Source organism: Dama dama, chromosome 5 (assembly GCF_033118175.1).
Source record: "Dama dama isolate Ldn47 chromosome 5, ASM3311817v1, whole genome shotgun sequence".
In the NCBI taxonomy this organism is placed as follows: Eukaryota; Metazoa; Chordata; class Mammalia; order Artiodactyla; family Cervidae; genus Dama; species Dama dama.
Genome location: NC_083685.1, coordinates 59,450,731 through 59,478,207, shown reverse-complemented (window position 1 = coordinate 59,478,207; position 27,477 = coordinate 59,450,731). Strand labels below are relative to the sequence as shown.

The 27,477-nt window shown below is 37.9% G+C and overlaps 1 protein-coding gene across 1 annotated transcript in view; it reads right to left on the bottom strand.

Moving 5' to 3' along the window:
- EDNRA (endothelin receptor type A) overlaps nt 1-27,477 on the bottom strand; it is a 76,343-nt gene that overhangs the window by 29,842 nt on the left and 19,024 nt on the right. The window contains exon 3 of the mRNA XM_061142458.1: nt 4,680-4,807. Coding sequence (XP_060998441.1) covers nt 4,680-4,807 — 128 coding nt within the window. The remainder of the gene's footprint in view (nt 1-4,679; nt 4,808-27,477) is intronic.

Genomic DNA, 27,477 nt, shown 5'->3' with positions numbered 1-27,477 from the left:
ATGTTTCCTCAGGTGTAGTTTTCTTAGAACACTGAGTGTCTATTTCCTAAAACTTGTTATCATCCTAGTTTTTACCTAAATTTTGGGAAATTTTCTAAATAAAAAGTAATTTTTAAAATAAAATGCTATTTTCCCAAATTTGATGGTGCTTTTGTAAAGGCAAGTGTAGGCGTGGAAATAACTCTGAGCTGAGTGTGTACATGTATTTCTCCACACAAGGCCTATATATATTTGTGTTTTAGAGCTAGAGTCAGGAAATTAGTGTTAATATAAAATAAAAGTCATAGGAATGAGCTGGACAAATGAGAAATAAATGTAAAGAATACAAATAAATACAAATAAAATGTAAAGAATACCATGAAGTAAATAAGGAAAACTGGTCACAGATAATAAAACTAAATAAACTTTCAGAACTTTTTTCTGTTTGTATTAATAGAACAACTACTAATAATATGATGAAAACCCATTATTCTATCCCTTGACATAACTACTAATAATATTGATCATATCACTTTCAAGAAATTTTATATTCATAAACCTACACATTTAAATTGCATTTAACATCCCTATCCTTTTCCCTAAAATGTTGCTTTCAACATTTCCTGTAAATTATCTCGTTTACGTACCTAGTTTCTTTGTTCAAATTTTGGATCATTTCCATAGGGTTTATTCTAAAAATTGTAATTATTGGGTCAGAAGGCAAAAGTAGGGTTTCCCAAATGGCTCAATGGATGAAAATCCATTTGGAGCAACTAAGCCTGTGGGCCACAACTACTGAGCCTGTGCTCTAGAGCCTGGGAATTGCAACTACTGAAGTCTGAGTGCCCCAGAGCCTGTGCTCAGCAAGAAGAGAAGCCTGCACACAGCAATAAAGACCTAGCACAGTCAATAAATAAATGAATTAGAAAAAGAATCAAAAGCATTTGTTGGACTTTACTTTCTGGAGCAGCTGTTCAAGTTTCTATCGTTACCAGAGAAGTATGCTTTTCAATAAGAACTTCTCTGATTACATGAACATTATTCACATTAATGACTAATGTTAGTCATTTTAATTTTTTCTTTGGTGATTTTTATACTCATGCCTTTTAATATGAAAGTATTAAGATTTTAACTACTAATTGTATGGATTCTTTAAATACCAAGAATATTAACATGCAGTTTTGCTGTAAATATATTCCCCAGATTATTGCTTTATTTGGTTTTTAATTTTATGAATGTTTGATCTTCTTTTAAAACTTTATGTCCTAAAATGCATTTATAATTTTACTGAGATTTTCTACCATCCTTTTTAGGTTTAAAAACGCTTCCTTTTCTAGAGACCAAAAAGATACTGGTTTATTTTCTTCTACTGCTTGATGGTTTGAGTTTCTGCATGATTAAGCATAGTGTTTAAGAACACACACTACTTTTATTTGATCACTGCCTCCAAAACTATGTAGCTGAGTGACTTTGACTAAGCTCTTTCAACTTCAGCTTCCTCATCTGTAAAGTGGGGATAACTATAGCACCATCACAGGTGTTATAAGGATTAAATAAAATAATTTCTGGGAAGTATTTTTAACAGGGCCTGGTACATACTAATACTTAATAAATGGTAATAATTGTAACAACAGACTTTTTCCAAATAGGAAAAGGAGTATGTCAAGGCTGTATATTGGTACCCTGCTTGTTTAACTTATATACAGAGTACATCATAAGAAATGCTGGGCTGGATGAAGCACAAACTGGAATCAAGATTGCTGGGAGAAATATCAATAACCTCAGATATGCATATGACACCACCCTTATGGCAGAAAGCAAAGAGAACTAAAGAGCCTCTTGATGAAGGTGAAAGAGGAGAGTGAAAAAGCTGGCTTAAAACTCAACATTAAAAAAACTAAGATCATAGCATCTGGTCCCATCACTTCATGGCAAATAGATGGAGAAACAGTGGAAACAGTGGCAGATTTTATTTTTTGGGCTTCAAAATCACTGCAGATGGTGACTGCAGCCATGAAATTAAAAGACACTTACTCCTTGGAAGGAAAGTTATGACCAACCTAGACAGCCTATTAAAAAGCAGAAACATTACATTGCCAACAAAGGTCTTTCTAGTCAAGGCTATGGTTTTTCCAGTAGTCATGTATGGATGTGAGAGTTGGACTATAAAGAAAGCTGAGCACTGAAGAATTGATGCTTTTGAACTGTGGTGTTGGCGAAGACTCGAGAGTCCCTTGGACTGCAAGGAGATCCAACCAGTCCATCCTAAAGGAGATCAGTCCTGGGTGTTCATTGGTAGGACTGATGTTGAAGCTGAAGCTTCAATACTTTGGCTATCTGATGCGAAGAGCTGACTCATTTGAAAAGACCCTGATGTTGGGAAAGATTGAAAGCAGGAGGAGAAGGGACGACAGAGGATGAGATGGTTCGATGGCATCACCGAATCAATGGACATGAGTTTGAGTAAACTCCGGGAGTTGGTGACTGACAGGGAGGCCTGGCGTGCTGCAGTCCTTGGGGTCACAAAGAGTCAGACATGACTGAGCGACTGAACTGAACTGAACTGAATAATTGTAACTAATATTGTTGATATGTAGCACAAGATAAGCTGTTAGCATGTTTTTTCCCCAGATGGTACATAGCACTATTTGTTGATGAATCTTTCCTTTTCCCATTACAATCACAGTGATTTCAGCCTCTATTATATTATTGTATACTTATTTTAGTGATTTCAGCCTCTATTATATCCTTGTACTCTTTGAAACCTGTTTCTGTTTCTCGCACTGATTTGTCAATGTATTTACGGGTATATACCACATTGTTTCACAATTGTAGCTTTATAACACTTAAGAATAATATTTAGGAAGAATTTGCATATAGGAAACACAATTTAAAAAAAATTGTCATGATTATTTTACATAAGTATTGTATTATCTAAAAATGATGTTATTGGGGTGCTAGGAGTGGGAATGGCAGAGTGAGAACTCATTAGTGAATAAAATCCAGATTATTTGCTTGCTCATATTTTCAGACATGGTCACAAGTAACAATTATCGTTAAGTGGAAGTGATACAGTGGCTACTTATGGTATGTAAATATTTGTATGTAGCAGTTTTTAACATTTGATATGATGCAGAAGAAACCTATATAGACCTCAGGTTTTCCTGACAATCACTGTGAATCCTAATTATTCATGCTTTTATTTATGATCTTTGTGTTTACCATTGCCGTGTTTATAATTTTTGTCAATACCTTACTGCAACTTAAATGCTAATGAAATTTTCTTTGTTTTGATTTCAGCAATAAATTTATTTTTAATAATACCACTAAATTTTTTTTAGTGTTTCACAATTATTATAACCATACATTTATAACAAGGATATCATTTTAATTTTCTACTACCAATGGAATGAGTATCTTTATGGTTTAACAATAAAAGTTTTGGTCCTGAAAACTAATTGTAAATGATAAATAACAGAATATCTGTAAACACTTACACTGTTCTTTAAGAAAGTGGGCCTTTTATTTCTATATTGATGGGACTTGGGTGCTCTGATAAAGTGATTGTTAGAATGTGAAAGGAAAAATGAAGACCTCTTCTAAATTGTAGGTAAACCACTTAAATAGGCCATTAAACAGCATTTGCTAAGGATTATATATGCATGCTAAGCTGCTTTAGTCGTGTCCAACTCTTTGTGACTCTATGGACTATAGCTCGCCAGGCTACTCTGTCCATGGGACTCTCCAGGCAAGAATATTGGAGTGGGTTGCCATGTCCTCCTCCAGGGAGTCTTCCTGCTCCAGGGATTGAACCTATATTTCTTATGTCTTCTGTATTGGCAGGTGGGTTCTTTACCACTAGAGCTACCTGGGAAGCCCTCAAAGGACTGTATTCAATATAAAAGAGCACCACAGAGTTCCTAATTTCATTTTTTTATAATTCCCGCTATAAAAGTTAGAAGATATATAAAATACCTTCTAGAAATTCATGGAATTTAGAAGGGCCTCTTTAAAGAAGTCTTGACATCCATGTTTGAGAAGAATTCTGGAAAGACTTTGAGACACTTGATGGGTTTTTCAGAGCTGGATGAAAGGGCACTTCTATTGTCCTGTTTTTAGGAAGCCTTTCAAGCATAGATTAGAATATAATTCTGAGTACTCATTACTCTGTTCAAGGAATCAAGCTTTAGAAATATAATTGAGTCATATCTTTTTTTTCCCAATGAGAAATCTACCACTGAAAATACAGAGTTTGGATGTCCTAGAATTTCCTTTTCCAAAGTTCATTCCATCTAACATACTCCTTGGGCTTCTCTTTGCCATAAGGATGTCAAATGGATAAAGCTGGCGACATGCTCTAAGCGCAGGTGGCCTAAACCAAAGACGGCTAGTAATCAGCAACTGTGGAAAGTAATTCTGAACAGTATAGCAAGACTAACAACAGTTTAATTCCTGGGAACAAATGAACCACTGTCCTGGGCATCCGCTCTCAAAACTCCTTGAGTTCTCTTCTTTCTGAGAAAAATACTTATCTAAGGAAATGGCAGCCCACTCCAGTGTTCTTGCCTGGAGAATCCCGGGGACGGTGGAGCCTGGTGGGCTGCCGTCTATGGGGTCACACAGAGTCAGACATGACTGAAGCGACTTAGCAGCAGCAGCAGCAATCCCAACAAAAGAGTGAGGAGCAAGAGCCACATTACCTGTCAACGCTTAGAGCGCAGAGATTAAGGACGGTGATCCCCACTGAGGACTTCTGCAAAAAGGGGAATAGCTTGCAGAGGAAAACGCCAAAGTCATTTTGTTCAAAAGGCCAGCGCCCAGCCAGCAGCTGAAAAAAGGAAAGAGCGTGTGAGATAAATGGCGGAGCCAGCATGGGACATTTGGACACACATTTCTAATCACACTTCTAAACTTGTAAATTTTATCATTTATGATGCTTTTCAGTTGGAGTGATAACAGGAGATTATTATCGTCATTATCTTTTCATATTTTAATGCTTCAGCAAGTTTTTTTAACCCTGAAAGATGTGGAGAATGATAAATATAATAACAAGAGATAAATCTTTGATCTTACAGGAAGTGGTCACGCGGCCTACTTTTCAGAGGAGCAAAAGTTGGGGGTTTGGATGACAGTTTAACCAAGAAGCAGGAAGTCATCTTTGAGCAGTTCTTACAAAGTAATGAGTTAAATGAGTCATTTTCAACCAGTGGCATTGGGAGATTATATTCACTCCTGACAAGCAGCCAAAGCTCTGAATAAGATGTTATGGAGAATACTGGGAAAATGAAGTGGTTTAGGATATACAGGCTTTGCCAGCTGGCTAACACCTAAAATCACTTGAAACTCACCATTTCCTCTGTGCTTAACAGGCTGCCTTGCCTCAGCAGGTATGACACCAGTGACCTATCTTTGTTTAGTCTCAGATTTCTCTCTTTATCACACAGGAAAATGTGGTTACTGGGACCTGTTTGTAGTGTTTGCAGGAATGTCTATTCTTCCAGGTTGACAATTTGAAATTTTTGAAATTCTAAGGAGAGGGTGATGACCCTCTAGTGGCTGTGATAAATAGCAAGAACACAAGTCCTCTGTGAGTTGCTGGTATTCATCTACTTAGATGAATGGGCTAGAAGCATGGGCTTAAATAACAGTGCAGCTATGCAAATGGAGGGAGGAAGTCCTAACTGAATATATGATGTCTTTTCAAGAGCAAAAATGGCATTGATTTCCTTTCTAATGTTTGCTTAGTGACTCAGAACTTAAACTTACTCTACTCAATAGGAAATAATACCATGCTAACTTGACAAAATTTCCATTTTTTTTCAAAGTACCCATTGCCATACTAACTCTAAGTTGACCTTCCAATGTTATTCTACCATGTCTAACATACCGAGGATTAATTTCATGGCTGGTGTGGTCATTAATATGAGTCCATGGAAAGAGGTTGGGAAACTCTTACCCCAGAAATACAAAATCAAAACATATGCATTTTGAAAATTTAATAACATAGGGCTCTCTATAATTATATTTTTTATGGCTAAGATCCTGTATGACTTTTAAACATATTTCCTCCCTCCCTTTTTTTGTATTGTTTTCTGAAAGGCCTTTTCCTTCAATACAGTCCTGTCTCAGATATCTTTTCCCTCTCATTCTTGCTGGTCTTGCTTGGTGTCTTCTTAGAATTTCCATATAAACTCTTGTCCAAGGACAACCAGTGAACTCTTTACAGAAACAGTTCCCTAAACACTTTCAGTTCTCATGAAGCTAAAAAATAATTATACCATTGCTGATTGCTAGTTATTAATGCCTGATGCAAGTAAAGACACAAAACATTATTTCTGGGATGAATCACCCCCTAAAAAGAAGACCTGAAAATTACTTTTTATAGGATGAGAGTTTAGCATTTTGTTCTGCAACAGTAATTCTCCACTAAAGACTAGAGAGATGTAATTTAAACATGTAGGAACTGTTATAGGATAAGGTTTGAAACAGTTGAACTGTTATGGTTGGATGGCTGGTTTATTCCTGGAGACAGAAGATCCTGAAATCCACGAGAACAAATATTCCAATTCATACATCTAACAAGAAGAGAAAAGGATGTTTCTGGCTTTAACAAGGGAGACTCTGAAATCCTGTGAAAGTCTTAAGTAACAAGCGCTAAGGAAAATGATCTGGAAAACCCTATAGCGCATGGTTCCAGGCTCTTCCAATCTCAACTGAAAAAGATTTTGGGCTTCCCAGGTGGGGCTGATGGTAAAGAATCTGCCTGCCAATGCAGGTGACATAGGAGAGCTGGGTTTGATCCCTGGGTTGGGAAGATTCCCCAGGAGAAGGGAATGGCTACCCACTCCAGACTCGTGCCTGGAAAATTCTATGGGCTGAAGAGCCTGGAGGGCTACAGTCCATAGGGTTGTGAAGAGTCAGACATGACTGAGCACAACAATAACATGAAACAACAATGCTTACTTAAACTCTTAATTAGGGTTAGCAGTAAAGGAAGAGCTCAAGAGAGATATCAGTTCAGTTCAGTTCATTTCAGTCACTCAGTTGTGTCCGACTCTTTCAGACCCCATGAACCGCAGCACACCTGGCCTCCCTGTCCATCACCAACTCCTGGAGTTTACTCAAACCCATGTCCATTGAGTCGGTGATGCCACCCAGCCATCTCATCCTCTGTCGTCCCTTCTCCTCCTGCCCCCAATCCCTCCCAGCATCAGGGTCTTTTCCAATGAATGAACTCTTCGCATGAGGTGGCCAAAGTATTGGAGTTTCAGCTTCAGCATCAGTCCTTCCAGTGAACACCCAGGACTGATCTCCTTTAGGATGGACTGGTTGGATCTCCTTGCAGTCCAAGGGACTCTCAAGAGTCTTCTCCAACACCATGGAACTGTTATTGTTTAGTCGCTAAGTTGTGTCCGGCTCTTCTGTGACCCTATGGGCTGTAGTCCACCAGGCTCCTCTGTCCATGGGATTCTCCAGGCAAGAATACTAGAGTGGGTTGCCATGAGCTTACCTACTCAATCTCAAGTAGGATCTGCCTGTTAACCTCTTTCATGGAACCAATGTTGGAGTAAGTTTATACTCAAAGACTCCTTTCAGACAACTCTGCCTTAGCAAGAAAACCTATACAAAAGGAAGGCAAAGAGACATAGAGTGTAGCCCACCTATTTTTCTCTTATTTAGAGGAGTCATTTTGGAGCTTAAGAAAGGCTACTGGAAATGCACACTTTCTGTTATTTACTAGCATATAAAATGGAAAATACAGTATTTAAAATTGCAAAAGTTAAGCTGTATAAAAACGTACATAATGAAAAGGAAGTCACCCTTCTATTCAAGAACTCTAAATTCCCTGCCCAAAGGCAGTCACAGTTAATTATAAAGTGTGTTTTATTCCAGAAAACTCCCTCTGTACATAAAAGCATATGCCATTTTTTAAAAAAGTGAGAACATATGGAAATAATACCTCTCAGCAGTCTTTTATGATCTTTTTTTTTCCTAGAGCAGATTTCTGAGAACTGGTTCTATTACCTAATTAAAAGGTTTTGATTTTTAAAAGCACGTTGAAGAAAACAATTTAGACTCATTGGAAAAGACCCTGATGCTGGGAAAGACTGAGGGCAGGAGGAGAAGGGGACAACAGAGGATGACATGGTTGGATGGCATCACCAACTCAATGGACGTGGGTTTGGATGGACTCCGGGAGTTGGTGATGGACAGGGAGGCCTGGCGTGCTGCGGTTCATGGGGTTGCAAAGAGTCAGACACGACTGAGCGGCTGAACTGAACTGAACTGAGGAAAAGATAAAGAACTGTTTAGCATAAACAGACCATGGTAAAAGAACTAGTTGATTTCATTACCATTAACAAGTTATTAACAATTTAATGAAAGAGAAACCAAACCAGTCTGACAAACTAACAAGTCTGATTGGTTCAAGGGTTAATCTGGCACCTTGGAGCAGTCACAGCTTATTTTTGCCATAAAAGAGTCTGTACTTTATGTAACCCTCATATTTATAACTTCCAAGAGCATCACACAGTAACTAGTACCCTGTAGGTGCTGAACCAATGAATGAATTTCAATTCACTAATTCAGGAAAATACTTTTACATTTTGAAATCTGATAGTACCAGTTTTCCTCAGAAACTACAATCATCTTATAGTTTACTATTTAAAAGTTGTTTAACCGTATCCGGAAGTAGTATTTCCATCTTTATGTGGAAACAAACAATGCACCGTTTCAACTGGTTGTTGGAGGAGGTGGGAGACGAGAGCTCTGCTGAAAAGTCCACAGTGGAGAGGAGCTGCCAGACTCCGTGTGGCAACCCCTCCCTTTGTGCCAAGACTGTCCAACTGGATGAGAGGCTCAGAGAAGCACCTGAGATGACTCCTGTCCTGTGGCCCGACTGAGGGCTCAAGTGGACTGCAGAGGAACAGTCCAGGGCAACTGAGGCAGCAGAGGGCAAGCTGCTGAGTGTGGATTTTGTTTTAGGACCCCTGCTGTGGTTCTAGTACAGGGGAATTTTCTTCAGTCAAACAGTAGTTAAAGTCCCGATCTCCACCTGAAAATTAAAGCACTACTAAACAGCCCAACGAGTGTGGAAGTTCTGTATTTGTGTGGCTGACTTGGATGGTGTCAAAATCAACATTATGAAATTGACAGGCTGCACAACATGGATGGAACTAGAGATTGTCATACTGAGTGAAAAAAGGGAGATGGAGAAGAACTATCATATGAAATCCCTTATGTGTCAAATCTAAAAAGAAATGATACAAACGAATTTATTTACAAAACAGAAAGTGACTCACAGACTTGGAAAATGATCACAGAGGAGGATGGGGGAAGGGATAGTTAGGGAGTTTGGGATCGACATGTACACACTGCTATATTTAAAATGGATAACCAGCAAGAACCTACTACATAGCACAGGGAAATCTGCTCAATATTACGTGGCAGCCTGGATGGGAGGGGAGTCTGGAGGAGAATGGATACATGTATATTCATGTAAAGGATCCAAGGGCTGAGTCCCTTTGCTGTCCAGGTAAAACTATCATGACATTGCTAACTGGCTATATTCCAATATAAAATAAAAAGTTTAAAAAATAAATGCAGTAGATTTTTTTTCTATTTCCAGAGAAGTAATTTTTTCCCTTTATAAGTGCTCTATGAATACTTAATATCTTCCATAAGGTATACCCACTTGAAATACAATGCCTGCATTAGAAATACACCAAAAAAGCAATTGACAGGCTGCATTTTTTTAACCCGTTGACACAGATTTACCTAACTACTTGTACCATGTGATCCACTGATAAGCACCCTGTTTTTAGAATGAGTAGGTCCCAAAGCAGGCTGTCCAGCCACTACTATATTTAGTACAAAGCAATTTCTATGTGATTGTGACCTTTTAGATAAACGCAGCATACCTGTTTATGTCAGTTTTCTGGAACATACCTGACAACCAGAAAGTAAGCAAAAATGTAAGGCGCCAAATGCTTGCTATGAAATTTATGCCCTAAAGCTCTTGTCCTTTACTTATGGGCAGACTGCCTGAGTCTTCCACACAAGTTGATTTTACTTTTACTTTACACACAATTTTATTGTTCTATTATTCATCATTGCACATACAAAGCTACTTATTAATATGAACCCTCCTGATGAATGGTTCTTAGTCTTGGCTGTACATCAGAATGACTGAAGGAGCTTTTAAAAATCCTAGTGTCCAGGCTATGCCCTTAGACAACTGCTCTTTATCCTGGGGTGATCTTGTCCTTCAGGGCACATTTGGCAACATCTTGTGACATTTTTGGTTTTTACAGCTTGTTGGGAGGCTATTAACATCTGGGGGGCAGAGGCCAAGGATACCGCTAAATACCCAATGCATAGGCCAGGCACTCCAATGAACAATTATCTAGCCCAAAATGTCTATAGTGCTTAGGTTGAAAATCCTGTCCTAGGCCAATGAAATCAGAATCTCTGGCGCATTCAGTCACTTCAGTTGTGTACGACTCTTTGCGACCCCATGGGCCGTAACCCATCAGGCCCCCCTGTCCATGGGATTCTCCAGGCAAGAATCCTGGAGCAGGTTGCTGAGCCCTTCTCCAGGGGGATCTTCCCCACTCAGGGACTGAACTCGCGTCTCCTGCATTGCAGGTGAATTCTTTACTGCTGAGCCACTGGGGAAGCCCCATAGTCTCTTGAGTTGGGACACAGGCCAGCAGTTTTCCTTTTTTTTCAAATGGAACTTGCTTTTACGTGATGAAGACACGCACTTGAGTGTGGGTGGTCAGGAGTTCTCATTTGTGTTTTGACATCCCAAAATAATGAATTAATGAACATGATAAACTGTTATTGCTGGCAATGGCTTTACCCCAAGTGACCAAGTGGCACTGTCTGACCCACGACTCTAAGTCCTTGGTGGGTACCCTCAAACCTTGCCCCAAACCTCAGTGACCTCCCCCTCTTCCATCTTACTTGCCGCTTTCTCTCCTCCATGTCCAGGAGTTTTTAAAGCTTCTAGGTGGTTCCAATGCAGAGCCAAGATTGAGACTCACTGCTTTAGTGTACTTGTTCTCAAGTTTTGGCTGCCATCAGAATCATCCGGAGGGCCGGAACTTCACATACTGAATGTACACTGCACAGATGTTAGTTATTCTGAACTGCTATAGTTTGTAATTATAAACTGAAACATACCAATTATTCATGACCATGAAGAAAAGGATAATAAAAATGAATTTATCCCCCCTTTTAAAACCTGTTCCAGATGTTAATACCACTATTTGGATATTATCTTTGTTATTGTCATGACATCTTATTAATGGGATAAGTAAAACCAGGGATGCCTTCTTCTTTGTGCTAATTTCCCTTCCAGCCCATCCAGGGAGGCTGACAGCTTCTCCTCCTTCCCTTCATCCCACTCCACCCATCCTAGAGAGGAATGAGGGATTTATGAGTACAGTTTGTAATAGCTGGAAACCTCAAAGTAAATAAAATGTTTTCTTCCCCTCAACATGGATTACGCAGGTCACTTGAAGTTGGACATGGTGAACCAGGTATAGTCTTTAAAAAGTGGGGTTCTGAGGGTTTTTTCTTTCTGGGAGTGGGACTGGGAGGTATTCTGGAAGCCTGTACATCATCGAACCAGCAGTAAAGATGTTCTACATTTTCTGACACTACAGACTGGCATGGTAATAAAGCCTGTGATGCCCAGGCCTTTCATCAGAACATGTTTTCAGGCTGTTGCAAATCTCAGATTGGTTGTAATAAAATAAATCACTTTGCGTGACTGAGAATGAATTTTGCTCTTCCCTGAGGCTTTAATTGCTTCAGGATTGAGGCAGAATTTTCACAGAAGTCAAATGAAATAAAATCAAATCAATAAGGCAAAACCAATGGCTTCTGCCCTACTCCTACGATTTTTCCTTTGACAGGGTTCTCATACCTCCTGGCCAGCCCTAGAATTTGGGGAGCATGACAGATGCAGAGCAGAAACTCCATAAATGTTCCTGACTCTGGTGCTGGGTGCTCTCTGTGATGAAGGCTGGGGGTGGGGGGTAAGGGAGAATGGAGAAGCACTCCTTTGAGTGAGAGCAAGCGGCTTAGCGTTATAAAGAGTGTGGGCCCTGAAGCTTAACCTCCTGGGTTGGACCAAATTCCAGCTCTTCTATATTCCAGATCACGTGACCTTGGTGCGCTGGTTAACCTCACTGCTTCACAGTTTCCTCCTCTAGAAAACAGAAGGTTTTGGCAGCTACCTTGCCAGTTTACTGTGGGTGACAGAAGAGACCGTCCAGAGAAAGTGCTTAGCAGAAGCAAGTATCTGGCAATGGGAGCTCTTTGCACAGCCTACCATTATCAGTCTCTGCTTTGTGTCTGCTTTTTCCAGTGAGATTGTGGAGGAGGGGCATCCAGGTCACCAGGTGCTGGGTGGTGGCAGACCCCACGGGCACAAAGGGCCCCACCGACCAGGAGCTGTGGTTTACCCAGAAGATGAACAGATGCGATGGTCCCTAGGGAAGCTGCAAGCAGCATCCTGGAGGAGCTCAGCAGATGAAGGCCTTGACCTACGTGACTCACGTGATAGAAGTGTTTCTCAGTGAAAACCAGAGATGAAAGAGAACCTACACCATAAATGGTTGATGTGGGTGTGAAATGAACCCAGGCAGAGCCTGACTCATCGAAGATAGTAAATGGGAGTTCCTGTGAGACACGGATTTTGAGGAACTGCTCCAGCTACTCTGCACTTAGATTAGAAACTTGAAGTGGTTGCTACTACCTGCTATCCATCTATTTAACTACTCAGTATCCAGTGTTTTGGTTCTGGCTGAGGTCTTCTCTTTTTAGAATCTGAAATACATAGATGTTAATAACCAGGTGAAGGAGAGAATGAAAAAGAGGGAAAAATACCTTTAAAACCAAATTCCAAACCCAGGAAGGGTATTTCATTAGAGGAAAGATGGTTCACCCAAGATATGGTCTTAGTACGTCCAAGAATCTCAGTCATCCAAGAGTTTCATTCTCAGAGGCTGGGGATGAAAAGAAATCTCTCTCTTTGATAATTCTGTTATAAGGATGCCAATCTATAATCAATAGACTTCAGACTTCCACTTTTTCAGTATACCTAAAACCAAAGGGTCATTGGGTGGAAAAGAATTAAACTTCTCTAAAAAAGAAAAGTGAGAAGTACTCAATATCAAGATTGTACAGTTTACTGTCAGTACTTTACAATTTAATTCATAATGGAGAGAAGCTTTACATTGGAAAGAGTGAAGCCAACTTTTCCTGAATGGAGAAAAGATAATTAATTATAGAAAATAAGTGCTCTGACTTGGACACACAGTAAGACTCAAAACTTATTGAAAAAATGTTATTGTTTATCTTAAGCACTCTCTGTGGTAGCACATGCTAGTATTTACTTAAAAGAAACATGAAGGTGAAAATGAAGCAGAACCAAACAAAATGAAATAACCGGCAGAGATTTCTACACGTAGACTTAGGTAGTAGTCCCAAAAAACTTATCAGGAAGGTGGTAATAAGTAGGAAAAAGTAAAAACCAATGGCATATTTTAGAGCATGCAGCATATTGAATGATGTAATGTGTATGTCACGTGTTCACAATTATCCTGTGTCGATGGAAACGATGACCCAACTAAGATATGGTATGTGGTGTGAAGAAAATGATACCATATGTGTCTTCTGGAGAACAAAGAATATGGTTGATGCTAAAGCTGATGTATTACAATAAACAAGGTTGAGGTGATTTTGAATACTTAGTAACAGAAATTCATTGGGAAGTAAGACTTCATAATTTGCAATAGCTGAGGCATGAAGTGAATTAGGAAGACATGCTCAAGATGTCTTAGTTACCAGTCATGTAATGATGCTTCCCTTAAGAATGACATGCATCGTCACCCACTAAAGTATTAGAAGAGGGAAAGACGGGCCATACTTCAGGAAAGGAGAAATTCTGGCTTCCAGCTCTAGCACTGTTGAAAGTCTTTGGGCTTTGGCTTCCTCCTCTGCCATATGATCTTGTTCTGGCCCAATATTTCTTATCTCTAAATTCTCTGCCAGCTCTTAAATTGCATGATTTAAAAAAAAAATATCACAACTCCAACCTGTAACTGGTTTCTTTGAAATTATTATCAGTTCCATTTATCCCTAACCTAGTCTAACCTGCGGTTCATGGGGTCACAAAGAGTCAGACACGACTGAGCGACTGAACTGAACTGAACTGAAGTCTAACCTCAATCCCTCCCTTCACTTTATTTATTTATATATACATATTTATTTATTTATGGCTGCACCATGCAGCATGTGTGATCTAGTCCCCCGACCAGGGGTCAAGCCTGTGTTCCTTGCAGTGGAAACATGGATTCTTAACTTCTGGACCACTAGGAAAGCCTCTCCCTTAATTTTATATGGTTAATTTTGTTTTCCCAATTTCTCTTTTATTCTTCCCAACCATGAATATTTTAGTCCTTTTTGCCTTTTCCTTTAGTTCTTTTTGCTTTTTTTTTGTCCTTTTTCTACCCCAAACGATGAAGGATGTCAGATATTATGGAATCCCATAGATGAAGCCCTGAGACTATTTATTTACCTTGACTATATAAATAGTATTTTATTCCTCTCCAGGGAGAAGTTAAAATACATGGAAAATTTGCCAAGTGAATATAATAGGCACCATGCTGTAAAATGTAGGAAAAAATAGTAGGTAAATGGCTATTTTAAGCTTCTAGTCAAGGGCTTGTTATAAATCATAGTGTAAAACTAAGGATTTAAAAAAAACCTTGAAAATTAGTTTGATCCTACTTTGTCTTTTTTCCAGACATTTAGAAATGAGACAATATTAAACTGTATGAGTCAAGAATAATAGAGTTTAACCTAGTTTTACTTCTGTCTTAATATGTGACACATTCTATATTTCCACTATAAGCATTTTGTTTATTTTTAGTGCTACCTAGAACAGAAAACATACAAATTTGGGGTCTAATGCAATTAGCCTACAGTGACGCTGGGTTTCCTTTCATAGACACTTGAGTACTGAGAGAGGCTTATGCTATTTCCTTGAGATTTAGGGCCAAAGTTCTATTTTCTTTTAATCTCTCTTAAAAGACTTGGCACATTTTTCTATGTGTAGCAATTGTCTAGGGATATTGACTCATGAAAATCAGCCACTTAAGAAAATGTTATTACAAGTTTGGTAAATGATATTTATCTTAGATCTGCAAAACAACAGCATTTTAGAATCGGACAGGTGCTTAGAGATCATCTAGATCAGTGGTTCTCTTAAGTGCTGTCCTTGGAGTCCTGGAGATTCCCTTTCAAGGTTCAGGTGAACCTTCCAGAGCATTTGCAAGATCAGGAAAACACTGAGATGACTGCCTTTCCCACTGGTTGGCTTTGCACTGTTGGTGCAAAAGTGACAGTGGGTAAAACTGTTGGTGCCTCAGCATGTATCAAGCAATGGCACCAAACTGTTCTAACACTAGTTGCATTCTTAGTCATCACACACTACCAAGGAAAAAATCTGATGCTGCAAGAGCAATGGTGAAGACTCCAGCAAGGTCCTAGGCCACAATAGCAATAGACAAATATTTGTTGCATTTATATATAAAACCAATTTATTTTTCTAGAAAGGAAAAATACAAAAATGAAATTGAGACATTTCCATTCAAAATTGCATCAAAAAAGAATAAAATATTTAGAATATAAGGAATAAATTTAACTAAAGAAGTATAAGACATGTATGTTGAAAGCTGCCAAATACTAGACAAATCAAAGATCTAAATAAATGTTTATGGATTGGAAGGATCAACATTGTTAAGATGGCAATATTCTCTAAATTCATCCAAAGAGTCAGTACAATCCCTATGTAAATTCAAAGAAATTAGCAAGTTGATCTTAAAATCTGTATAGAAATGTAAAGGACCTAGAATAGCCAAAAATTTTTGGCTATTTTTGGAGAAAAAGAAAGAACAAAGTAGGACCTATAGTACCTGTTTAAAAACTTACTGTAAACTACAGTAATCAAGACAGGATGGCACAACAGTAGACACACAGGTCACTGGACTAAGGAAGAAAAGACAAATAAGCCCTTATATTTATTATCAATTGAATTTTAACGGAGGTGCCAAGGTAATTCAGTAAGGAAAGGACAGTCTTGTTAGCAAATGGCATTGGAACAACTGCATACGCCTATGTAAAAAATGAACTTAGATGCTTACCTTATACATGGCATAGACATTCTTTGTGATTATGGATCTAAATTAAGGGCTAAAATTGTAATATTGTTAGAAAACAATTAAAAGATTTTTTTGTGATCTGGGCTGAGGCAAAGATTTCATAGATATGACTCCAGACATGTGATCCACAGAGGAAACATTTGATAAATTGGATTTAATAAAAATTTAAAAATTTTGCTCTTCAAAAGCTACATTTATAAAATGAAAAGAAAAGCCACAGAGTGGGAAAATATTTGCAAATCATATATCTGATGAAGGACTTCTGTCCAGGATAAATATTATTTATTAAAATATAAATACTATGTATTTTTTAATCTATGATGTTTCATATAAACAACATTTTGTCCATTGTCAGACATGTGTGTGATAAATCAACTTCACTCTATTGAAAAAGAAGCAAAACAACAATAACATGAAAACTCCTACAGTTAGAAAAGATAAAGAACACCTACAATTAAAAAAAGTCATAATTAAAATGAGTAAAAGGCCTAAATAGACATTTCACCAAAGTAGAAATACAAATAGCTAGGTACATGAAAATAAAAAATGCTCAACATCATTCATCATTAAAGGAAATGTACATGAAAGCCACAGTGAGATACCACTACACATCATTAGGATGGCTATAATAAGAAAGACTGACAGTGATAAATGTTGGTGAGGAAGTGGAGAAATTGGAACCCTCATATAATGCTGGTGGGAATGTAAATTGGTACAACCATTTTTTACATTGATGTGATCCAGTGATATTCAGATGTGTCCATTGCTACTCATGTGTTGGTATTTATGCAATTTTATCACAGGTATAGTTTTGTGTTGACCTCCAGTCAAGATATGGAGCAAATTCGAGACCATAAGGATCCCTGATAATGACCTCATAAGTGTGATTATAAAAATCACACTCCTTTGCCCTCTCTCTTGAAATCCCTAATCCCCGGCAACCATTAACCTGCCCTCCATCTCAATAACTCTGTTAGTTCAAGATGAATGGAGTTAAATGCAATCATAGTATGTAATATTTTGAGGTTGGCTTTTTTTACTCACTCAGCATGATTCCCTTGAGATTTATCCCAGTTGCTGTGTGTATCAATAGCTTGTTCTTTTTTTTATCCCTGAGTCGTACTCTATGGAATGGATGTACCATAGTTTGCTTAATCACTTACCCATTGAAAAACATTTGGGTTGTTTTGGGGTTCAGGCTATTACAAATAAAGCTACCATGAACATGCCTGAACAAGTTTTTGCATGAACATAATTTTCATTTCTTTGGGATAAATGCCCAAGAGAGCAATTGCTGAGTCTTATGGTAATTGCATGGGCAGTTTTATAACAAACTTTCAAACTCTTTTCTAGAGTGCTTCTACAATTTCTCATTCTCACCTAAAAGGTATGAATGATACAATTTTTCCTCATCTTTGCTACTATTAAGGGTTTTCATTTTATGCATTCTCTCATGTGTGCAGTGATATCTCACTGTGGTTTCAATTTTGTATTTCCTTAATGGCTAATAATGTTGAACATCTTTTCATGTCTTCACTGATCATCTTTGTATCCTCTTCAGTAAAACTTCTGTTCATTTTTTTTTTTTTGCCCATTTTCTGCCTGGATTTTTAAAAAATATTAATCTTTTAAAAATTATTTATGTATTTTGCTATGTTGGGTCTTAGCTGTGGTACATGGGTTTTCTCTAGCTGTGGTGCACAGGCTCAGTAATTGTGGCTCATGGGCTTAGTTTATCTGCTGCCTGTGGGATCTCAGTTCCCTGACCAGGGATTGAAACCTCGTCCCCTGCTATTGGAAGGTAGATTCTTAACCACTGGATCACCAGGGAAGTCCCTGTTTGAAGGTTATTTTTGTTGTTGTTGTTGAATTTAGACAGTTGTTAATAAATTCTAGAAACTACTCCTTTGATTAGACATGCTGATTGAAAATATTTTCTCCCAATCTGCAGTTTTGTTTTTTCATCCTGTTGATGTTTTTTCCATCCTCTTAAGAAGGTCTTTTGCTGAGTAAACATTTTAAATTTTGATGGGGCCTTATTTATCTGTTTTCTAGATGGTGCTTTTGGTGTCAAGTCTAAGAACTCGTTGCTGTGCGTGCTTAGTCGCTGAGTTGTGTCCGACTCTTTGTGACCTTGTGGACTGTAGCCACCAGGCTCCTCTGTCCATGGGATTTTTTTCAGGTGAGAATACTGGAGTGGGTTGCAGGGGATCTTCCTTGCCAACCGCTCCCCCTTTTGGTTTTCATTTCTCCTGAGTCTCCTGCATTGCAGGCAGATTCTTTACCCACTCAGCCACCCAGGAAGCCCCAAATGACAGATGTTAAGTCCTAAAGCACCTACTTCTCTCCAGTTTCTAGCTAAGAAATAACACTTTATTAGACATGTTCAGTTCTAGTACCAGCTTTTTCTTCTGGGCCATTTCCACAAACCAAATATTTATCACTTCATCAGAGTTCATCACAGTTACTGCAAACAAGTAAAAAATTTCAAAACCACAGTAGAGATAGACTTGGGCCCATCAGCTGAGAGACTGCCTATATTCTATCGCCTGCAAGCAGGGCCAGTTTGGATTAGTGTTTGTAAAATTATAAATAGCTCCAAGTTCTGGTTCACATAGTTGGAACTACAAACGTTGACTGCTCACATTCTGAGAGTCTAGGCTCCCTCCCTCTCTTCCTTCACGTCCCCCCTTTCGAAAACATATCTGAAAGTCTGCAGTGTGACTGCTGAATTACACAGGGGCTAAAAGTGGGGTCTCAAGGATGAATCTCCAGCACCCAACTCTGTCTTCTTCCTCCCATCCCCTGTAGCTCCTCCTTCCTTCCCCAATAATTTATAAAAGTTGTATACAGATAATACCTGTGCCACAAAATCACACACATACATACATACATAGTTTTAAAAAAGAAGGAACATGGAGTAGGTCTTATATGCTTCCCCACCTCCCCCTTTGTCTGTGACAAGGCCTTTCTGTCCATTGTTGTTGTTTAGTCACCGAGTCGTGTCTGACTCTCTGACCCCATGGACTGTAGCACGCCAGGCCTCCCTGCCCCTCACCATCTCCTGAAGTTTGCCTAAGTTCATGTTCATTGCATGAGTGATACCATCCAGCCATCTCATCCTCTGATGCCCTCGTCTCCTTCTGCCCTCAAATCTTTCCCAGCATCAGGGACTTTTCCAATGAGTCAGCTATTCGCATCAGATGACCAAAAAACTGGAGTTTTAGCTTCAGCATCAGTCCTTCCAATAAGTATTCAAGGTTGATTTCCCTAAAGATGGACTGGTTTCATCTCCTTGCAGTCCAAGAAACTCTCAGGATTCTTTTCTAGCACCACAGTTTGAAAGCATCAATTCTTCGGCACTCTGCCTTCTTTACGGTCCAGTTCTCAAAACTGTATGTGACCACTGGGAAGACCATAGCCTTGACTATATGAACTTTTGTTGGAGGAGTAATATCTTTGCTTTTCAACACATTGTCTAGGTTTGTTATAGCTTTCCCGCCAAGAAGCAGACAGCTTCTGATTTCATGGCTGCAGTCGCCATCCGTGGTGATTTTAGAGCCCAAGAAGAGGCAATCTGTCAGTACTTCCACCTTTTCCCTCTATTTGCCAAGAAGTAGTGGGGCCAGATGCCATAATCTTAGTTTTTTTAATATTTAGTTTTAAGCCAGCTCTTTCACTCTCCTCCTTCATCCTCACCAAGCAGCTCTTTTGTTCCTCTTTGCTTTCTGCCATAGAGTGGTATCATCTGCGTATCTGAGGTTGTTTGATATTTCTCCCGCCTATCTTGATTCCAGCTTGTAACTCATCCAGCCCGGCATTTCTCCTGATGTGCTCGGTGTGTAGATTAAGGAAAGAGGGTGACAGCAGACAGCCCTGTCACACTCCTTTCTCCATCTTGAACCAATCAATTGTTCCAAACAGGGTTCTGACTGTTGCTTCTTGATCGGCATACAGGTTTCTCAGGAGACAGATAAGATGGTCTGGTATTCCCATCTCTTTAAGAGCTTCCCCAGTTTATTATGATCCACACAGTCAAAGGCTTTGGCACAGCTGATGAAACAGACGTAGAGATGTTTCTCTGGAATTCCCTTGCTTGATCTATGATCCAGCGACTGTTGGCAATTTGATCTCTGGTTTCTCTTTTTTTCAACACAGCTTGAACATCTGGAAGTTCTTGGTTCTCATAATGCTGAAGCCTAGCATGTAAGACTTTAAGCATGACCTTACTAGCATGGGAGTGCAATTGTCTGATGGTTAGCACATTCATTAGTACTACTCTTCTTGGGAATTGGGATGTTGACCTTTTCCAGTCCTGTGGCCACTGCTGAGTCTTCCAGATTTGCTGACATGTTGAATGCAACACCTTGATGGCATCATCTCTTAGGATTTGGAATAGTTATACTGGAATAGTTCTGCCCATTACCAATAAATATTCCTTGAATTTTATAGCCCAGAGAAAAAAATTCATCTATGCTTAATTATGACCACAAAGTTTAATTGGTCTATCAAAGAAATATAAAATGCAGTGATTTTTCAGATCAAATAACTTCAAGTATGTAAAGCTTTTATCTTTAAGATCTCTGGAGAGTACCTCTCTTTTTTTCTTCTGTGTGAAATTTCCCTGAAATAAATGGAAACTTCGTCTTTATTTTGTTCTTTTTCTTTTTTAACTGCAGCATGAATTGCTGCTTGAAGATTAAGCCTCCTGATTCAGAGCTGCTACTGATTGCTTGAAAGACAATGGAATGAATGTCTCTAAGTGTGTGACAAATAATTGAAAACTTCTTCAATTTTGATAGAAAACATACAGTTTTGTCCAACAGGTTTGATGGATACCCAGTTGCTAAGACCTTCCAGGAAACCAGGTTTGGAAGTTTGCTAACATAAATGGGGAAGGCAGAAGGAAGATAATAGCCCTGGGTTGTTCGACTGATTTATGTCAGCAGTCACCTCAGGGACAGGCTGACTATGTGTCACTGTGCTTAATGGGATTCCATGAGATGGCCAATCTTTATTTCTTCATACAAAGATAATGACTTGAAGGGACTTCCCTGGTTGTCCAGTGGTTAAGATTTCACCTTCTAATGCAAGGGGTGTGGGTTCAATCCCTGGCCGGGGAGCTAAAATCCCATGTGCCTCGTGGTCAAAAAATCAAAACATAAAACAGAAGCAATACTGTAACAAACTCAATAAAGACTTTAAAAGTGGTCCATATCAAGAAAAAAAATCTTCAAAAAAGATAATTATTTGAAAGATCAGTGATTTATTTACGATCAGTCACAAAACTATTTTAGAAAAGAAACGTACTTTGATCTCTTGGGATTATGCCATCTACTATTTTGGTGGTTGTGGGCATAAGTCACTTAAGAACAGTGAAGGTTATGAAGGCTTACTCATATTTTGAGGTTCAGATCTTGAGCTCTGACCTGCTTTGGGACAAAATGGAGGAGGATGAGAGACAGAGATGAAAGGCAGGGCCAGGGCAGTTGGTGAGATGCTGCAGGGGTTGATAAACTTTTTCTGTAAATGGTTAGACAGTAAATATTTTAGGCTTTGCAGATCCTCTGGTATCTGTTGAAACCATTTATGTAAGCAATGGGTATGGCTGTGTTCCAATAAAATTTCATTTACAAAAACAGGCTTTGGGCCAGATTTGGTTCATGGCTGTAGTTTGTCCATCTCTGGGTCAGAGAATCAGACAGGATTAAGCTGAAGTGGTGAGCACTCACTGCTTGCAAATTAGGCCCTGGAATATCACCTTAGTGCTTCCAGACTCCCTGTAGATTTACTTTCCTCCTTTATGGTAATTCAGGAGCTGGAGGCAATTTTAAGTTTACTCCATAAAACAAATAAAAATATTACTGTGGGCCTAACTATTTCCTCAGAACAAAAAGCAGGAAAAGTCTCAACTAATCATCTACCTTTAAAGTTAAAGGCATGATCATAAGACTGCAAAACCCAGTGTTCACGCAGTTCTGAATACCTTCTTGGGAGGATGTGTTAAGTGCCATGTAAGACCACTGCTGTGTTCCATTTAAAATCTAGTCATTGGTTTTGATAAATAAAATTTCTCTCTAGGGATGTTGCAATGCAAATTTGGGTGTTGACACTTGGAAGATTTTCTTTTATTAATAGATCTATCTTCATATGCTATAATTTGGTAAATTTCTGTAACAACCCTCTCTTACCAATCTTGTCTTAGAATAATGTAGTAACCCGATTACAACTAAGCTTCCAAGTTTTACCAAGCAACTGGCATACCCCAAATATGTCCTTTAACAAAAATAACCTCAGAGAGATTGTCTGGAAAATTTCATCAATCCAACTTAAACTCTCATAACATTTACTGTCTGAAATCAGTGCTTTTTAATCTATGTTTCATGGGGCGTTTTAAAGTTTTAAAATAAATGACCATTAACTGTAGCATTAATGGAAAAGGCTGAAACCTAATTTTATCTTTGTGTCTCTGGGGAGTAATTTGATTAATTTTGGTATAGCTGTATATATTACTTTAGGAGAAGGAGAAATGACATTTTCTCTGTTTTTAAAGAAAATTTTAGTAGGTGTTTTACATTCAAAATGTAATTTTTTTTTTCAGCAAAATTGTGTTCAGTGATCCTCCAAATTTTAACAAAACAGTGGAATATAAAACTCCCCTGGCAGTCAGGCTAATTTGATGGAATATATGTTTGTATCCTCAACATGGAATGCCAGCCACTCAAAGGCATGTCTGTCCCAGATTTCTTTGTGCTTTCTATAGACACTTAGTAAATGTGTGAATTGATTTGGGGATTATCCAATATAAAGGCAGATAGTGGATTTGCCTGAAATGCCAAGAAGAATTATAATGAACAAAGTTCTGACATAAGTCACACAAGTCTTTAAAGTGTTTAGAGAAGAATTCTGCCTAGGAAATTTTGCCTAGTTCCCTGTGCCTGCCCTGGTGGCGCTCTAAAATTCTGATCAAAATATAAAAGGATTATGCTCAAGATTTATATTTAAAGCATATTTAGCATACAGATATATATGTTGATGTTTAAGTATATACATTTGTATATAAATGTTGTCTTTATATCTATATATATATTTCAGCAATATATATGCACACACTATTCATATGAGCTCAAAAGCGGAAGCTATTTAAATGCCTACTTAAGTAGAATGAATAAATAAATTGTGATATATTCAGACAGTGAAGTGCTATACAATAACGAGAATGAATGAGCTACAGCTAAACCCATCAGCATGGGTTACTCTCACAAACATCATGCTGATCAACGGAAGTCAGACAGAAAAGAATATTTACCGTATGGTTCCATTTATATAAAACACAAAAGTAGGAAAACAAATTCATGCTGTTAGAAGTCAGGAAAGTGGTTGCCTTGGGATTTGGACAGTTATTTGACCGAGGGACTTCTGGGTGCAGTAGTGTTCTAATTCTTGACCCTGGGTACACAGGATCAAGTTCATTTGGTAAAAATTCACAGAGCTGACATTTATGTGCATTTTTTTTCCCTGTATGTATGTTATACTTCAATAAAATGTCAAAAAATTTACAAAGTATTATGGCTCTTAAATAATATAACACTACCTTAATTTTCATAGGTTTAGCTTTTATAAGAACATCAAATTTGTGGAAACAAAGGAAATAGGCAGAGACCCCCCCCCCCCCCCCCCAGCATTTGTGACACACATCACACAAAAGGCAGATTCTGGAGTCTTCTAGACATTTCTGTTTTGTGAAACTAAGTTAAAAGTTCACATGTTCTTTTTTTTTTTTTTTTTTTTTTTTTTTCTTTTTTTTTTTTTTTTTAAATTTTTATTATTATTATTTTTTTTTCCAGTGGGTTTTGTCATACATTGCTATGAATCAGCCATGGATTTACATGTATTCCCAATCCCGATCCCCCCTCCCACCTCCCTCTCCACCCGATTCCTCTGGGTCTTCCCAGTGCACCAGGCAGGAGCACTTGTCTCGTGCATCCCACCTGGGCTGGTGATCTGTTTCACCATAGATAGTATACATGCTGTTCTTTTGAAATATCCCACCCTCACATTCTCCCAGAGAGTTCAAAAGTCTGTTCTGTATTTCTGTGTCTCTTTTTCTGTTCTGCATATAGGGTTATCGTTATCACCTTTCTAAATTCCATATACATGTGTCAGTATGCTATAATGTTCTTTATCTTTCTGGCTTACTTCACTCTGTATAATGGGCTCCAGCTTCATCCATCTCATTAGGACTGGTTCAAATGAATTCTTTTTAACGGCTGAGTAATATTCCATGGTGTATATGTACCACAGCTTCCTTATCCATTCATCTGCTGATGGGCATCTAGGTTGCTTCCATGTCCTGGCTATTATAAACAGTGCTGCGATGAACATTGGGGTGCACGTGTCTCTTTCAGATCTGGTTTCCTCAGTGTGTATGCCCAGAAGTGGGATTGCTGGGTCATATGGCAGTTCTATGTCCAGTTTTTTAAGAAATCTCCACACTGTTTTCCATAGCGGCTGTACTAGTTTGCATTCCCACCAACAGTGTAAGAGGGTTCCCTTTTCTCCACACCCTCTCCAGCATTTATTGCTTGTAGACTTTTGGATAGCAGCCATCCTGACTGGCGTGTAATGGTACCTCATTGTGGTTTTGATTTGCATTTCTCTAATAATGAGTGATGTTGAGCATCTTTTCATGTGTTTGTTAGCCATCTGTATGTCTTCTTTGGAGAAATGTCTGTTTAGTTCTTTGGCCCATTTTTTGATTGGGTCATTTATTTTTCTGGAATTGAGCTGCAGGAGTTGCTTGTATATTTTTGAGATTAATCCTTTGTCTGTTTCTTCATTTGCTATTATTTTCTCCCAATCTGAGGGCTGTCTTTTCACCTTACTTATAGTTTCCTTTGTAGTGCAAAAGCTTTTAAGTTTCATTAGGTCCCATTTGTTTAGTTTTGCTTTTATTTCCAATATTCTGGGAGGTGGGTCATAGAAGATCTTGCTGTGATTTATGTCGGAGAGTGTTTTGCCTATGTTCTCCTCTAGGAGTTTTATAGTTTCTGGTCTTACATTTAGATCTTTAATCCATTTTGAGTTTATTTTTGTGTATGGTGTTAGAAAGTGTTCTAGTTTCATTCTTTTACAAGTGGTTGACCAGTTTTCCCAGCACCACTTGTTAAAGAGGTTGTCTTTTTTCCATTGTATATCCTTGCCTCCTTTGTCAAAGATAAGGTGTCCATAGGTTCGTGGATTTATCTCTGGGCTTTCTATTCTGTTCCATTGATCACATGTTCTTTTTAAGGCAGACATTCTATAGAATTGCTTTATGTGACATAAAACTCATGCGGGATTGGGGTATAGTAGTATATTATTCAATATTTGGCAAAGACATATGCGCCATTACTTTTTATATTTTGAAATGAATGATTCTGGATATTTTGGACGTGCTCAATATTTTTAGCTTTACTGGTTGCTTTTAAAGTTAGGGATATTAGAGATGATCATACTAAGTCAAGTAAGCCAGACAAAGACAAATACCATATGATATCACTTACATGTGGAATCCAAAAAAATGATACAAGTGAACTTATTTACAAAACAAAAATAGACTCACAGACACAGACAACAAATTTATGGTTACCATAGGGAAGCAGGGGGAGGGGTAAATTAGGAGTTGGGGTTAAAATATATACACCACTATATATATAAAATAGATAACCAACAAAGACCTACTGTATAGCACAGGAAACTATATTCAATATCTTGTAGTAACCTATAATGGAAGAGAATGTGAAAAGGAACTGAATCACTTTGCTGTAACCTGAACATTGTAAGTCAACTATATTTCAATAAAAATTAAAAAAACAAATTTAGGGATATTAATAAAGTTCCTATTCAAATAGCTTCAGATTTAATGAGAATATTTCATTAAATTTCATATGTAAATTTTTAAAAGCTGAGAATTTCTAGCTTATCCTTATTTTATATTGAAGCATAGTTGATTTACAATATCATATTAGTTTCAGGTAGACAGCATAGGGATTCAGTGTTTTTATAGATTATACTCCACTAAAGTTACTACAAAATAGTGGCTATAATTCCAGGTGCTATACAATATATACTTGTTGTTTATTTTATATATAGTAGTTGGTATCTCTCTTAATCTCCTACACTAACTCCCCTAGACCAATGGTAACCACTAGTTTGTTTTCTATATCTATGAGCCTTTTTCTGTTTTACGATACATATCCATTTGCTTTATTTTTTAGATTCCTCAACTAAATTATATCTTAAAGGATTTGCCTTTCTCTGTCTGACTTACTTCATCAAGCATAATATTCTTTAGGTCCATCATGTTCCTGCTAATGGCAGAATTTCATTATTTATGGCTGAGTAATATTCCATTGTATGAATATACCACCTCTTCTCCGTACATTCATCTACTTCCACATATTAGCTATTATAAATAATGCTGCTATGAACAATGGGGTTGCATGTATCTTTTCAAATTAGTATTTTAATTTTTTCCTAGGTATATACCCAAGAATGCATCATTTGATATTTCTATTTTTAGTTTTTTGAGGAACTTTCACACCACTTTCCACAGTGGCTACACCAATTCACATTCCCACCAACAGTGTACAAGCGTTCCCTTTCTTCCATATCCTTGCCAACATATGTTATTTGTCGACTTTTTGATGATAGCTATTCTGACAGGTGTGGGGTGATATCTTATTATTATTTTGATTTGCAGTTTTCTAATAATTAGTCAAGTTCTTGTTTTATGTGCCTGTTAGCCACATGTATGCTGTCTTTGGAAAAATGTATATTCAGGTCTTTGGCCATGTTTTGATTGGGTTGTTTAATTTTCTTTGATATTGATTCTACAAACTGTTTATTTTGAATATTAAGCCCTGTTAGTCATATCATTTGCAATAATTTTGTCCTATTTTGTAGGTTGTCTTTTTGGTTTGTTGATGGTTTCCTTTGCTATGTAAAAGCTTTTAAATTTATTTAGGTCTTATTTATTCATCTTTGCTTTTATTTCTTTTGCCTTATGAGACAGATCCAAAAACATATTGTTACGATTTTTGTTAAAGACTGTTCTATGTTCTCTTCTGGTAATTTTATGGTTTCTGGTCTTACATTTAGGTCTTTAATCCATTTTGAGTGTTTCTTTCTTTTTTGATTATGGTATAAGGAAATGTAGCCATCCAGTTCTCAGCACTACTTATTGAAGAGAGTGTCTTTTCTCCACTGTATATTCTTG